The 16405-nt window shown below is 32.4% G+C and overlaps 3 protein-coding genes across 3 annotated transcripts; 2 read left to right on the forward strand and 1 right to left on the reverse strand.

The window, feature by feature from the left end:
• The first annotated feature begins 4227 nt into the window (after positions 1-4227).
• LOC102585727 (WUSCHEL-related homeobox 2) lies at positions 4228-5704 on the forward strand. Its single transcript, XM_006350850.1, has 2 exons — positions 4228-4546; positions 5313-5704. Exons 1-2 carry the CDS (start codon positions 4228-4230, stop codon positions 5702-5704), a joined length of 711 nt encoding a protein of 236 aa, XP_006350912.1.
• Positions 5705-8959: 3255 nt separating this feature from the next.
• LOC102592017 (uncharacterized) lies at positions 8960-11187 on the forward strand. Its single transcript, XM_006350697.2, has 3 exons — positions 8960-9073; positions 10464-10650; positions 10806-11187. The coding sequence occupies exons 2-3, from the start codon at positions 10480-10482 to the stop codon at positions 10872-10874; spliced, it is 240 nt and encodes a 79-aa protein (XP_006350759.1). The 5' UTR covers positions 8960-9073; positions 10464-10479; the 3' UTR covers positions 10875-11187.
• Positions 11188-11647: 460 nt separating this feature from the next.
• On the reverse strand, positions 11648-14645 carry LOC102592347 (heat shock cognate 70 kDa protein 1). The gene is made up of 2 exons (XM_006350698.2): positions 14322-14645; positions 11648-13529 (listed from the first exon to the last, which is right to left on the reverse strand). The coding sequence occupies exons 1-2, from the start codon at positions 14533-14535 to the stop codon at positions 11797-11799; spliced, it is 1947 nt and encodes a 648-aa protein (XP_006350760.1). The 5' UTR covers positions 14536-14645; the 3' UTR covers positions 11648-11796.
• Between the last annotated feature and the right edge of the window lie 1760 nt (positions 14646-16405).

Below are 16405 nucleotides of genomic sequence, written 5' to 3' on the forward strand. Positions count from 1 at the left end.
TGAAAGTTTCTATTCATAATTGCCCACCCAAGTATTGAGAGAGTTCAAATGTGAACTTAGGATCACTGTAGAAGATCATAATTGTTGTTTATCGTGCGAATTCGCTTGAAGGTCTGTCTAATTCACATAGTTGTTGACTATCTTGTGGATTCGCTTAAAGGTCTGTCTAATTCGCTTGAATGTAGGGGCGGAGCCAGCCCTCTGTTAGGAGGTTCATCCGAACCCCCTTTGGCGAAAAATATTACTATTTATATATGGTTAAAATTATTTTTTATGTATATATAGTAGATGTCGAATCTCCTTCGATTAGTTCGTGTGTTTAGTTCTTCAAATTTTGAATCTCCTTATTAAAAATTCTAGCCCCGCCATTGCTTGAATGTAATTCTCGAATTAAATTTCAGCATATTTATGTGTTCTAGCATAATTGTATTTGTTCTAGCATAAACGTATTGGTTGTCGTGCATATAGTTTTTTCCAATAGAAGTAATGTGTATGTTGATATGTAAGATTCTGGTAGGATTTTGTCGTGCATATAATTTTCCAACAGAAGTAATGTGTATGTTGATATTAAAATGTAATTATTTTTTGTTATGTTTGTGATTACAAATTCTATTTTTAAGATTTCAAATCTCCCATTTTAATTAGCTATTTATATGATGTGATAAGATAATGTAAAAAGGTACTCCACTTATTTAGACTACTAGAATGAGAAGAGAGTAGAAGGGTTGATTGGTTAGTTGAATGAAATTTCCAATAGAGTTGAGGAGAAGGTAGCTTGCTTAGGTAGTCAAAATTCCAATACAAGGCCAAAAAAGGCAGCAGGGACTTTGTCGCTAGTCTGTAGATCAGGTGAATATCTCAAACTCAAAATGTGAAGAGAGAGATTATCGGCGTCGAATTTGGTGTCGAAAAAACCCTGAGCCAGTATCCAACGGTGTAGTCTATTGATCAATAAAGTGGTTGAAAATCATGATGTCTCAGGTTCAATTTATATGATTTACTTTCTTTTTTATTTTTTAGTTTGTTTAAAAAAGAATAACACATTTCTATATTAAATACTAACAATTTAATTTTAAAATGTCTATTTTAACCTTAATGAAATGATTTATAACCACACAAATTTATATCATTCATTTTAGACCACAAATTTTAAAGTCTTCCTTTCTTTCTTAAACTCCGTACCGAATCAAATTAATCTCACATAAAATAAGACAGAAGGAGTACTTATTATCAATGCGAAGTGATAAATATCCGTGAAATTAATTGATGTGTACGAAAGCTGCTCCGGACATATCATTTTAAAAAAGAGAAACCTGAGGCAGAGTTAGAGTTGAATTTGGTCTTCACGATACGGCGCCTGATAGGTGCGGCATTGCCCTAGTCGGTCGACGTGATTCTCTTGTACTTACTCCATTTGGTTTGCCCTACATGCATTCCCTTCAGTCCTCTCTTTTACATCAACTACTTTGTCTTTTTATGATGATATATTAATTTTTTTTAGAGAACATAAAATTATTTATTTTGTCCTTGAATGTAGTCCTATTTTTATATTAAGTATAAATAAAATCTGTCAACCTAACTAGTAGTATCTCATAATGAAAAGTAGTCTTGAATCATGCATGTTGCAGCTTCCTTACGGTTGTGAGATAGATATCCTTATCCAATGTATCATTAACTAGCTTATTTGGCTAAATTTCAAAAAAATAATAATTTAGAAAGTATTTTTTGAAAAAATATTTTTTTTTATAGAATAGTGGTTAATCACCGTAAAAAGCGCGCATTCGTTAATTAATTAGTATTAGAGCAGCACACAAGTAATTTATGCTTGGCCAAAGGTCTCAAAAGTGTTTTTCGGGAATAATTATTATATTTTAAGCATTTTTTTTGAAATAATAATAATAATAATATTAATAATAAATTTAGTTGCTTAAGGATTTCTTTTGTACATTGAGAAATAAATAACGGAGAGAAAACATATTATTAAATGATTCTAATTTACTTGTCTTGAAAATACGCTCAAATCTGGGAAAACCAATTGTTTAGCAAATTATTATGGAAGCAGGGAAGTTGATCAGCGTGAATAAATATGAGGATTAATTAAATAGGGTGGCGGTGATAATTACATTTTAGGGAAGTCACAAACGTCGAATATATAGGGATTTACACCTATTAATCCCAACAGATTCACCAGTAAGATAAATTTTCTTAATTTATTAAAAATGAACAAATAAAAGAGAGCAAAATATTTTCAATATGAAAAAGAAACGAAAAAATAATTTAATCTTTGCACCCACTTAGCTCTACCCCCGTAAGTAATTTAAGTTTTTATCAAGAAGCTTCAAATGAACCTCTTGCACTCACTTAGCTCCGCCCTACACTCCACTCTTGAACTTATTAATGCTTAACATTACTCTTAACACTTATAAAACCTAGGTAAATAGGGCTATTATGTATAGGAATAAAACATTGGGAAGTGCTAAATGGCCAGAAAATTTGGCCAAAAAATTAAAAAAATTATAATATTTTTTTTAAATTTAAAATAAACTGATGTTTTTCCATTTTTAGTTAAAAGGTACTTAAAAGGGTAAAATGTTTTAAAAGGTAAAATAACATAGATAAAATATCATTCTGGCTAAATTTTGGCCAAAAAATTAAAAAAATTATAATATTTTTTTTAAATTTAAAATAAACTGATGTTTTTTCCATTTTTTAGTTAAAAGGTACTTAAAAGGGTAAAAACGTTTTAAAAGGTAAAATAACATAGATAAAATATCATTCTGGCTAAATTTTGGCCAAAAAGATTTTTCCTAAAACATTTATTAGAAAACAAAAGAGGAAGTGATCATTAAGTTGGACACGAGATCATGTAAAGAGATGCAATCCCACGATTATTTGTTAGATTACCAAGGATCCTCATTTATACATTCACAAACCGTGATTGCCTCATTCCTCAATACGCCACTCAACATAATTCAAAGAGCCTCCTTTATTGGATTTCACACATAATTCAAATTATATATCTACATATTGCTTTTTCTTTTTTCTTTTGTTGATACTATGGGTCATGTGTTGGAGGGTGTGAGGAGCTCATAATTGTCGAATGCTACTTGTAAAAATTATTTTTTGTATTTTCATTAGATAAATATTTTTTGACTGTTAAATGATTAATGGAGGTTGCTTGTTGGATGATAGTTTTTTTTTTTTTTTTAAATAGTTAGGCTTCTCTTCTTATTGCAGTAGTGATGAGCAATAAGTTGATTTTTGTGATGTTAGCTCATTTTCTTCGAATCTCAAGATTATGTAAAAACTCATAGGAAGAGGTAAAAACAATTTGATGATTATATTCCTAATAATCTTACATAAAATAGGACGAAGGCAGTACATAAAATTTATAAGTAATTTAATTGTGAAAATATTTTATTAAGTTGTCAATAATCTTACATGGACGAAGGCAGCACATACATAAAATTTATAAATAATTTATTTGTAAAAATATTTTGTTACGTTGTCAATAATCTTACATAAAATGGGACGAAGGCAGCAATAAAATTTATAAGTAATTTAATTGTGAAAATATTTTGTTACGTCTATATTGGTTCATTTATTTGTGCCTTCTTACTTATTTTCCATTTGAAGTAATGAGTGATTATCGGGATAATGACAATCTCTTTCTTAGAGTATAGTCATAGTAGAGTTTGATTAAATCTAGACTCTAGTAAAGTCCTCCTTAACAAATATGACTATGTATTTAAAGAGACTCAAACTCAAATAAATGAATAATTATCAATTCACTACCGCAATGTTGGTAGGTCTGGCAGTTTCACTGTATGTAAACTATATATACTAAAGAAAGAGCCTGCAGAGTCTCTCTCTAACTATCTACAATTCCCAAAGCCTAGCCCCCTACACCTTACAACCCAACCGGCTGTCTTTTTCCCTAATTACCCCTACCTATCTTCCTATCATTTTCCTAACATTTAGTCATTTCTTTTCCTTCCCGAGACAAGTCCAATATAGGGGCATTTTCGTCTTTTCATGCATGCATACATTCATACCAAGACGAAAAGTCCCTCCTATCGGCCTCTAACCGCCATGTTTTCAGCACCAAAAACAATACGCATGTCAATCCTTTTTGTTAATTCTCCAAATATATTTATATATAAGTCTAAAAACTATGCAGAAATAATATTAAGCGTATTTCTCTCTTTTAATTTTTCTTTTTAGAAAATGAGTGATAATAATATGAGTGTGGATATGTTAACATCTGGTGGAACTCCAGTTGGATGTAGATGGAATCCAACAAAGGAACAAATTGATTTGCTTGAAAGTTTATATAAGCAAGGGATAAGGACACCAAGTGCTGAGCAAATACAACAAATTACTGGGAGGTTAAGGGCTTTTGGTCACATTGAGGGCAAAAATGTCTTTTATTGGTTTCAAAATCATAAAGCAAGGCAACGCCAGAAACAGAAGCAAGATAAATTTGCTTATTACAATCGATTTCTTCATCGGACTTCTGTTTTTCCTCCACCTAATTGCCCAAATGGTAATCAAATTTCTGCTTTCTCCGTCTTCATCTCATTTTACGTGAAGGTCTTATAACTGTTTGAAAAGTCAAATACTTTTTTCTGAATACTTACTCTAATTCATAATCGAAAGTAAGTGTTTTTATCTTCGTACTCTCAACCTCTACACATAAATTGGGACGCAGGTAGTAATTAACAATATTATCTTTTGACTCGGATGTATTTTTTGCTGAGAAAATGAGGTTTTCGTATTATATGATATCTATACGAGATTATAGCTTTCTGATGGACAGTTTGGTTATTATTATTTTCTCAGATTTTATTTCCTTTTTAAGTATGTTTTCAGTTTCTGATGACATATATTGTCTCTTTTCATTTTCCTGCCTTCACTTCTATGTTCACACTAGCTATTAGGAGTAGTCCCCACCTGGAAACTTGTTTTTCTCTATAATACCCCTTTTTTTATGACGTTTAATTTCTCTACGTCATCTAAAAAGTTACTGTAATTAATAACCATCACAAAATAAAATTAGTAAAATGAAAAATACTTGAGTACAAATTATGTGTTACTATCTTATCTAAAAATCTACGTTATCTTTTTAGTAGAAAAAACACATTTATTTACTTAACTAACTATGTCTTCAACAACCAGTTAAAAACTAGTTACTATTATGACATACACTTTTTGTAAAACATTTTTGTATAGTATTAATCCTATAAATTAGATCAATGTATATTATTATTATTATAAATAGTAGTAGAACTTATTGGAATTAGGTTTTGTAGTTGTTTGCAGCCCTTATTACACAGCACAAAACAATCTAGGGTTTTATCAGCAGTATCCTAGTATGATCATCCCTGGACCAGGTGGTTTCAAAAGAAGAGCAACTTGTAATCAAGAAACTTTGAATCTTTGTGAACAAAACAACATTACAAATGCAAATAAGGAGTTTATAAATCAAGAAACTTTGAATCTTTTTCCACTGCACCCAACTGGGGTTTTACAAGAAAAGACTACAACAACTGATTCTTCTTCGTCGTCGTCTACTTGTGTTCCTCATGATCACCAATCCAGTATTACTACTTCAAATTCAGTGGAAGCGAACTGTTTTACTGATCTTGGAATTGGTGCTTCTGATAGACCTAATCCAGTCTTTAACTTTCTATGTCGAAATTAAAAGAGTTGGTTAGTATTGAGATTTGTGATGTTTTGGTGGTGGCAGTGTGTTTCATCTGGTTGGCTTCTTGTTTTTGGTAGTAGTTGGTTTTTGATCTAAAATAGTAGTACATGTGATCATATTATCTTTTGTTTCAAATATATAGTGCAATATGTTGTGAATGTAATTGTGGTTTCATTTTGTTTATTAAAGAAGATTATCACCCTTCTTCTCTAAATAGTGTTGGCATAAGCTGTCTATCTACCTTACCTTTGTTTTTATCTCAAATACATTTCATAATTTGCGGTGGAGTTGGTATTGTTTTACGAATTTAAAGTGTGAAGAATTAAATATAAAGTAGTACTATATATTTCTATTATAATTTGGTTTTTCCTTATTAGGGTTTAGAAAAACAAATTGCCAAACAATATTAACCTAAATTAGTTTTCTTCATCATCAAGAACTTTAAAAGTTTGGGCTCGTTGACATTATGAAAGGGTTAATAAGTGTTTTTTTGACCCTTTCATTTGGATTAGTCAATTCAATTTCTCGATGGGACGGAGAAGAGATATAACTCAGTTCCAAGTCCAATGTGAGTTCTCTAGTTGGATTTTTTCTCTGCTAGTGGGATTGGTGAGTTATGAAGGAAGAAGCAGATAGGTTAGTCAATGAACTTGAACTTGTGACACCATAATTCACTAAAACAAATTTGCTAAAATATGATTTGAAACTAATGATATTTTTGAGCACGCGAGTAACAGTTTTTTCTTATCAAAATTGGGAGAGTATATAATGAGTATTAGTTTAAAACTTATTCACTTATTATAGTTATGACATTTGTTTATGTTAATAATTTGAACCAAATAAAATATGAAACATGTATTTCATCTAAATGTGAAGTTGGAAAAATAGTAGGGAAGCGTGATAGAAAGGAGCTGGATCCGAAATGCATATTTGATCAATAAAAGCAAAAGCCAAAAGGTCATAAAATTCATAAATAAGTGATCATTAATAATAAACAATGTAACTTTTTATCTGGGTATTAAAAATGAAAATCATATGTTTTTTATAATATGGCTATTAATCCTCTCTCCTAGGATTTTTGATAAAATATATATCTGGTTATACATTTGCGAAGTTAATTACTACCACTTCGATTTCATTAAATAGTATTGATCAAGTCGAGATGTTATTGACATAATTAGCTTATTTCAATATAAGGTATACATTATATAAAATTCAATCCAATTTTTTGTTGATAAATATTTTATAGATCAGAAAATATTTGCGCCTATGTTAGTTTGGATGTTAGGATTCGACAAAAAAGAAAACAGAAAATCAGGATTTTCTTGAATATTTATGTGTATTAGCACATGAATTTTCAGGAATATATCTGATTGAGTCTATTTGACTTCAAATTTTGTGAGCCCATTTGTGACAGTCTAATAAATGATTCTCGTTCTTTTCTCAAGAAAAAAAATATTTTTTTTGGAATTTATGGGTCATAATTATCGGTTGGGCTTGTATATAAACACAAATTTCTAAAATACACAAGGATTAGATATAGTGCTCAATGGTCAATTTTTTTACTTTTAAAATTGGGCAAATTACAGAAATCACATACTTTTAAGGCAAAATTACAATCTATCCCTTAAAAATTTATAATTACAAAAATCCTCAACAAATACAATAATATAAGCGCTGATACATTAATCTGATGCGCGAGATACATTAATCGTTAAGTAAAATACATTACACTAATCTGATGTACATTTTATACATGATACACTAATATGATGCACGAGATACAATAATATAAGCGTTGATACATTAATCTGATGCGCGAGATACATTAATCGTTAAGTAAAATACATTACACTAATCTGATGTACATTTTATACATGATACACTAATATGATGCACGAGATACAATAATATAAGCGTTGATACATTAATCTGATGCGCGAGATACACTAATCTGATGCGTGAAAATGAGAGATTTTGGAAATTTATAAAACTTATAAGGGATAATGGTAATAAGTAATCTAAAATGTGGGATTTCTGTAATTTTTCCTTTAAAAGGGTATTTAAAACTTGGAGTTATTGGCTATTTTTCAATTATAGGAGTTAAAGAGTGATTATTAGTGAATTTTATTCTGATAAAAGTGATAAAAATATTGTGATACTCCTGGATAGCCACTTTTAGGGTTGCTAATTATAATATAGCCAGTGTTAAAATATTTGGAATTAACCACAAATGACTTGTTATCTGTGTAACAAGTAAAACAAGCACAAAAGAAGAGGAGGTAATTAAAATTGGGGAACTTTTCCAAATAGCAACTATAATAAACTTAATTATGCTCCATAGCTATAGTTTACATATTTACGGATTGTAGCTTCAGTTTAAGCTGTCTCGTTTGTATAATTCGCGGGTACATTTGTATAATTCAGTTATTTTTTGTAATAAACTCGAAATAACGAATTTATACAATTACAAACATCAGAAGTGTAAATAGTTATACAAATTATATTATACAAATTCTGAATTATATAAAAATTATATAAATTATATTATACAAATTTCGGACTATACAAACGTGCAAATTATACAAAATTAAAAAGTTGAGCCGCGTTATTATAGCTAAAAGTAGGTCGTGAATTGATAAAGGTAAACTATAGCTATGTTAACTAATTAACTAGTATATATTTTCTTATATGCGTAATTTTCCCATTAAAATTTAATGGTTGTTTTTACTTAATATTTTACAAATGTTGGTTATGTTTCAATTAAGGAAAAATTGTATGAAATAACAAACTATTAATTCAAATTAAATGTTATAGTCATAGTTTATTTTAATTGTAATTTCGCAGCAAACATCTCCTTTGTTTGTCATCTGATTCGATATACAATTAGCCATTTTATACATTTCGGTATAAAATGCGCTTGTGTTTGTATAAAGCGAGAGAAAAGTGTATATACAAATACAAATATATATATATTCGTCCTATATACTTATAATTATACAAATACAGATCTTATTATACAAATTACAATGTATAAATGAATTTATACAAAACTGAACAATTTATATAAAATTGGATGTTTGTAGCAAATTATACAAATCAAAAGTTCTATAACAAACATAAAATTTGTTATGAAACGCAATTATGAAAAACTATTGCTATAGGTGAAAGTTGTTTTTCGATTAACAGGGATATTTGTGAAAATCATCCATAAAGTTGATTACAAATTGAAACTCTAATTTGGCCCGTTTTAAGGCCCATTTTGTAATTTACACACTGAGTTTCTACTTTCTTCTCCCTCGGTCGCGAACCTTCTCCATCTCCTCTGTGGTGAATATCTTTTTCTCCGGCGATCGATTTGGAGTTGTAAGTTTCCTTAATTTTTACAACTTAATTTGCATTTGTATATTGTATTTGCTTCTATGCGATAATGGCTGCAAACATGTGACATGTATAATCTGGTTTTTCTTAAAAAAAATATTTCTCTAACCCAAATGCAAACAGATTATAATTAGGAGAAAAGAGAACCATAAGTCCTATTTTTATAGTGTTCTGGTGGTAATCCTTGTTAGAATTCAGTACTGGAATGGAAATTATAAAATTTGTTGTCATGATACTCCAAAAGACTAATTCTATTTTATGCACATTCCAAATTTAAGAATTAATTATACAGCATTGAATTAAGTTACCTCTTGCAACAAAAAAAGTCCATTCATGTAGGATATTGAGTTTAAGATAGGACATTAGAGGCCCCAGGGCTTTGGTCTAGTGGTAAGAGTGATGTGTGGGTTAGATGCTCGTCATGAGTTTGAATCCTGACATATGCAAAAGGCTGCTATATAAGTGAAGAAGGGTAGAGGGGCAGACCCATATATGTGCCAGTGACTCTCGGTTATCAAAACAAAAAAAATACGACATTTGAGAACTTGATAATCGATATAGATAATAATGATAAGTTTTTCCCCATACAATGGTTGACACCCCTTAGGTAAAAGAGTTTTTTTTTGTGTTTATATACTAAATATTGATTCCTCTCGTCTTATTTGTGGGTTTACTCTTTCATATTTTGACACCTGTGAAAACCCTTGCTTTGCCACTATATGTGACTATGTCAAAATAACCCTTGCTTTGCCACTATATGTGACTATGTCAAATAACAGGTAATGCTTTGACAAAAAGCTATGGTTTCTTCTAATACCTCATGCCAATTCGAAAAGTAAAATAGGAATCAAGTTTCGTTGTCATTTCAGTGAGGGAGGACAATTATGGGACTGAAAGGTTTAAGAAAAGATACATTTAGTGGCTTAAGGGACTGATCAGAGCTGGATTGCAGTTATTGTGTTGACAATGGTAGCAAGTAGCTAATGCCTAATAGCTATTGCCTTCACACAAGTTAAATATGGCATCCAGCACTAAACTTTGGCTATGAAATGAATGGTTTTGTTTCTGGATATGTGGGCATACTATATACTTGGTAAAATTACTATCACCAAATCTCATTTTGTTCTACGTGCACATGTTTGTAGGTTGCTTTTAATCGTTGAGCGTTACTTGTTTGGCAAACCTAAGTGAAATTAGTGTTCTCTGTTTTCTGAAAATATAGTTCGTTGTGCTCGTCTTTTTCCCAGAAAGATTGTAATCTTATATGACTACTCCACTAGATGCTTGCATTTACCTGTGATTTTCTCCTATTAGCCCCCCTGCAGATCTTATTTCCTGCTATACCAAGCATGATCTTGTCTTTTATACTTTATAGTTTGAACTGCTGAAGGATGGGCCGCAAAGCCGGTACCTTATTCATAAACCCAAAGAACTTCGGAAGTCTCCAAAAACCTTGCGTGAAGGATATGGTCACATTTCTTAATTGTTTGACTCTAAATCATAACAAGGACGATAAATGCAGCAGGCAAAAATCACTTTTAAGTGCATGCATGGAGGCTCAGGTATGTATATATTCTCAAACCCTGTTTACTTTATATTCTTCATTGCTGTTTAGAAAAAAAAAATGGTTTTATTCATTTGCTTGCCACAAATAGTACTCCATATGGTTTAATATGCTCCCCCATTAACATTGAGCTGTGATACACTTTTTTAACAGGGCAAAAACAGAAAGCCTTGGGGTAGCGTTAATTATCACCTCCAAAGGCTTAACAGGGGAAGAAGGTAGTTTGTATCAAATTGCTTGTGTACAACATAAGCTACAGTATTGTGCGTTGGTGTGTCATTTTAGCAGGCATTCGAACTTAATAAAAAGCCTTACCATGTCATAGCTTTAGAGAGCTGGTTATGACTATGTTTCAAAACTTCCCCTTCTCTCTGGGGAAGTTCTGATGAACCATCAAATAGTGTAGGCAGGATATGACTTTTTCCTTTTAACTATGAATAAATATTCACTCATTTGGTTTTGCTGTATTACGGACAGTTAACATGTTTGTTGTCATCGGCTATAAACTATGTTTCAAAGTGAAGGATTCTGAGAACATGAGCTCCAGCAATATCAACTAATTTATTTAAGATCAAAAGCCACCAAGTTGTGGGGTGAGGGGCTAAGCCATGATTTGTACCTGAAAATTACGGATCAATGGCCTTTGATTTGTACTTGAATTGCTTATTCAAAAGCAATAATAGCTAAAGAAAAAACAACAGCAATGCCATATTATGCAGTTTATGGGGAAAAAAATATGTTAACGAGAGAACTCATGGTTTTGAATCAAACTCATTATTAGGCATGCTTAACTTATTAAATTGCAGCAGCAAGACTCCCAACAAGTATCTGCTTTAAAATAAGATGATAGACTTAGCGTAATTTTTTTCCAGGTTATTGCTTTTGTTTGATAGTTTTGGCAGAATCAAATTGTCTTTTCGGCCAGTTAGTTTGTTCCTGGTTCCTGGTAAGTAGGAAAAAATTAAAAAAATTAAGTTCGAATAATCCAAAAAGAGTGTAGTAAACAGCAAGACTCAGTATCGCTATTTAAAAACATCAGTATGAAATTCACAAGACAAAACCTGAAATAAGAGCCAGTTCAAAGTAATCTACTAAACTATACTAATGAAAATGAAACCAACTACTAGTATCTTTTATCAACCGCTTAATCAACCTCCTCAATCTTAGGTCCTGCACTGCTGCCACCAGATGGTGGAGCATCATCATCCATAGGAACACCTGCATCACCACCAGCACCCTGGTACATCTTTGCAATGATGGGATTACAGATGCCCTCGAGCTCCTTCATCTTGTCCTCAAACTCATCAACTTCTGCAAGCTGGTTGCTCTCAAGCCATGAAATTGCCTGATCGACGGCATCCTCAATCTTTTTCTTGTCATCCGAGCTAAGCTTAGAACCAATTTTCTCATCCTTCACTGTGTTTCTCATGTTATAAGCGTAGTTCTCCAATGAATTTTTGGCCTCCACCTTCTTCTTGAGTTCTTCATCTTCTGCCTTGTACTTCTCAGCTTCCTGGACCATCTTCTCAATTTCTTCCTTTGACAACCTACCCTTGTCATTGGTAATTGTGATCTTGTTCTTCTGTCCAGTAGTCTTGTCCTCAGCAGAGACATTCAAGATACCATTTGCATCAATGTCGAAACAGACTGTGATCTGAGGCACACCCCTAGGAGCAGGGGGAATACCAGAGAGCTCAAATTTACCCAATAGATTGTTGTCTCTGGTTCTTGCTCTCTCACCTTCAAACACCTGAATCAATACTCCGGGTTGGTTATCAGAGTAGGTGGAAAATACCTGCTCTTTCTTGGTAGGAATTGTGGTGTTCCTTGGAATCAAGACAGTCATCACACCACCTGCAGTTTCTAACCCAAGAGAAAGTGGCGTGACATCCAAAAGCAGCAAGTCTTGGACCTTTTCATTACCTTCTCCACTGAGAATAGCAGCTTGCACAGCAGCACCATAGGCAACAGCCTCATCTGGGTTGATGCTCTTGCAGAGCTCCTTGCCGTTGAAGAAGTCTTGCAACAACTGCTGCACCTTGGGAATTCTAGTGGATCCACCTACAAGAACAACATCATGAACGGTGCTCTTGTCCATCTTGGCATCCCTTAAACATTTCTCAACTGGTTCCATACACTTCCTGAAGAGATCCATGTTCAACTCCTCGAATCTGGCACGGGTAATGGTAGAATAGAAGTCAACTCCCTCATACAGGGAATCAATTTCAATTGTTGTCTGAGCAGTGGAAGAGAGAGTTCTCTTAGCCCTCTCACAAGCTGTCCTTAATCTTCTTAGAGCTCTCGGGTTACCACTGATATCCTTCTTGTGCTTTCTCTTGAATTCCTGGACAAAATGGTTCACCATTCTGTTATCAAAATCCTCACCTCCAAGGTGAGTGTCTCCTGCTGTGGCCTTCACCTCAAAGATACCCTCTTCAATAGTGAGGAGGGATACATCAAACGTACCACCACCAAGATCGAATATAAGCACGTTCTTCTCACCTACACTAGTAGCCTTTTTGTCCAACCCATAGGCAATGGCAGCAGCTGTAGGTTCATTAATAATACGCATGACATTTAGTCCAGAAATAACTCCTGCATCCTTTGTAGCCTGGCGTTGTGAGTCATTGAAGTAGGCTGGCACAGTCACCACAGCATTTTTCACAGTAGATCCAAGGAAGGCCTCTGCGATTTCCTTCATCTTTGTCAGCACCATAGAAGAGATTTCTTCAGCAGCAAATTCCTTCTCTTCACCCTTATAGGTAACTACAATCATTGGCTTATCACCAGGCCCAGGAATAACCTTGAAAGGCCACAATTTCATGTCTTCCTGTACAGAAGCATCACTAAACCTCCTACCAATAAGCCGCTTTGCATCTGCCAATTGAAAGCACAGTGAGCTTTAGATGTATACCAAAACTGAAATCATATAAACACTGCACGTCTAGCAATGATATACTTCCAGATAAAAATAATGCCAAAAATCCCACGATCCCCAGTACTAAGCAACTAAGGAAACAAAAGAATGCCACAATATCAAATTCAACATCACCAAGAAGAATCAACATCTGTCACACCAGTGAGGCAGTGACCAGACCTACATTACAAATCCAATTAAATTCACACACCAATTTACACTGATGCACTCCATTCAGTCAAATTCTCAATGATGTACAAGGCAGATCGATCTTATCCTTTTTGTTTCTAATAACAAAGATGTTCTCATCTCATGTCAGATTGCATGGTTAATTCACTCATAGCACCAGTGCCGAGCTTATAGGCTCACAACACGTTTTTATTCCACTATTCATATACCAGACTGCTTATTAATAGTACTAATATCATATCAACTTGCCTACCCCTCAACTAATTCACCAGACAGATTATAGTATAATTCAGACTCGAGATCAGGACAATGCAGTTCCGTTTTACTGGACATGGCCACATATATTTCATTTTTGTACGTGATTGTGGACTGATAAGGTACTCGCAAAAATAATACTGACTTATACAAACCAAGCTAAACGAATCACATCATGTCATTGATCATCAGGCTCGATCTCGCAACAAATCACAAACATACTAGATATACCACTCATCAAGAAGCATATTACTCAAAACAACAACAATTGTATACGAAATGATTAGATCGGAAAATCAAAAGCTTACCGAAAACGGTGTTAATCGGATTCATGGCGACCTGATTCTTAGCAGCGTCACCAATGAGACGTTCAGTGTCAGTGAATCCAACATAAGATGGTGTAGTTCTGTTTCCTTGATCATTAGCGATAATCTCCACACGATCATGTTGCCAAACGCCGACACAAGAATACGTAGTCCCCAAATCAATTCCGATCGCCGGTCCTTCACCTTTTCCGGCCATTGCTTTAAACGGCGACGGTTATCAGAGAAGAAAAAAATAGAGAGCTAAAAGAGAAAATGAGGTTTGTGAAGAAAGAAGAAAGTAGTGAATGAGATATGAAGAGAAGGAGGAAGAGAAAGAGTATATAATGGGTTCGGGTTAGGCGTTTTGTGTGCGTGTTACGTTTCTAGAATGTTCTTTTTTCTAAATCTGACCAATCAAGGGAAATATTTGAACGTGTTTAATGGGTATTGGAATGTTCTGGAGACGTGCTATTACGTAGCCGTGTTTGACCTATCCACACAACATTTTTGTGGACCTTGTTGCAAATCGTAGCAAATTGAAGAAAAAATTGATAATAATAATTATATTTTGTTAATTACATATTTTACAAATAATTGTCTAAGATTTAATACTAAATATTAATAAATATGTATTTTAATATTTTATAGCAAATATTTCTTCTGTCCAAAAGTAACTTACTTTAGAAAAAAAATACATTCATTCAGAAATTAATAAATATAACGTATACTCTCTCCGTTCAACAATACTTGTCCACTATACTAAAAATAAATGTCAAACAATTTATTATATTCAAAAGGTGATATAGTAAAATCATCCTTTTATTTATAGTTTTATCAAGAGGTGTGTCAAGTTAATAGTGAACAACTATTGCTAGACAGAGGGAGTAGTTTACTAAACCATCCATATTTAATAAGTATTTCTTGAAAATTGAACATTATTAATAAGATGGAGTATAAGACTATAATTGAAAGAACATAGAAATTTTTATCCTGAATACCTAAGGTGACACTTACTTTGGAACAAACATGAGAACTAAGATTAAGAAACTGTTTACAAAAGTAACAGTAACACTTCCTATCAAAAGTAGTGGCGGAGTCAAAAATTTCAAAAATTGACCTTGCTCTTTTTAAAAAGTGAAAAAAATTAATTAAAATTAAATTGCATTGCTAAGGTGAGCCTGCTAGTGAGATTCGAACACGCAAACACTTTAAGTTTGCGAGTCTTGGCTCTTTCAAGAGCTTGAAACTACATGAACACAACACATTGTTATGTCAAGTGAGTTCAGAATATATTATTTAACCACTTTATAATATATCATTTTACTTGTATATATGATATAATTTTCTGACGAAGGGTGTCCATAACAAAAGTGTAGCTCCGCCCCTGATCAAAAGACTATTTCACTATCGGTCGGAGCTCAAGTGAAGATGATGAAAGAATACTTACCCCATTCACAATTTTTGGTGGTCGGTATTAGGGGTGTACAAAATCAAACCGAAAATCGAACCAAACCGCAAATTGAGTCAAACCGAAAAAATAATTCGACTAGTGATTTTGTTTGACTTGGTTTGGTATTGGAAAAAAAACCCCGACTATATTTGGGTTGGTTTGATTTCAACTAGAAAAAAACAACCCGAGACCAAACCAACCAGACATTATATATGTAATTTTAAAATTTTATTTTATTCATAAAAATATTTACTTTGATATAATTTTAAAACATTTCTTATACTATTTCATAGTTTTTTTCTTTTAATATATTATTTCAAGTTTAAAACATAGAATTCGAAATAGTCCAATAAAGATTATAGTTCATGGATGTTGATAATTATAATAAAACTTAATTCAAAATCAAATTAATACTAATGCACAAAGAAAAACAATTCAACACTAAGAATGACCATAATATTGAATATTTGTTCTTTAGTTTTACATTGGTTTAGACAATTAAAATACATAATCTAATTTTAATTTTCCTTAAATATTTAGTAATGTAACTAATACTTATTAAACTTATTTTAGCGTGATTTAGTTTTTTAAATTATGATCATTTTCATTATGACTTTGTAATATTTATTTTATATGA

This window comes from Solanum tuberosum, unplaced genomic scaffold (genome assembly GCF_000226075.1).
Source record: "Solanum tuberosum cultivar DM 1-3 516 R44 unplaced genomic scaffold, SolTub_3.0 scf00128, whole genome shotgun sequence".
NCBI lineage: Eukaryota > Viridiplantae > Streptophyta > Magnoliopsida > Solanales > Solanaceae > Solanum > Solanum tuberosum.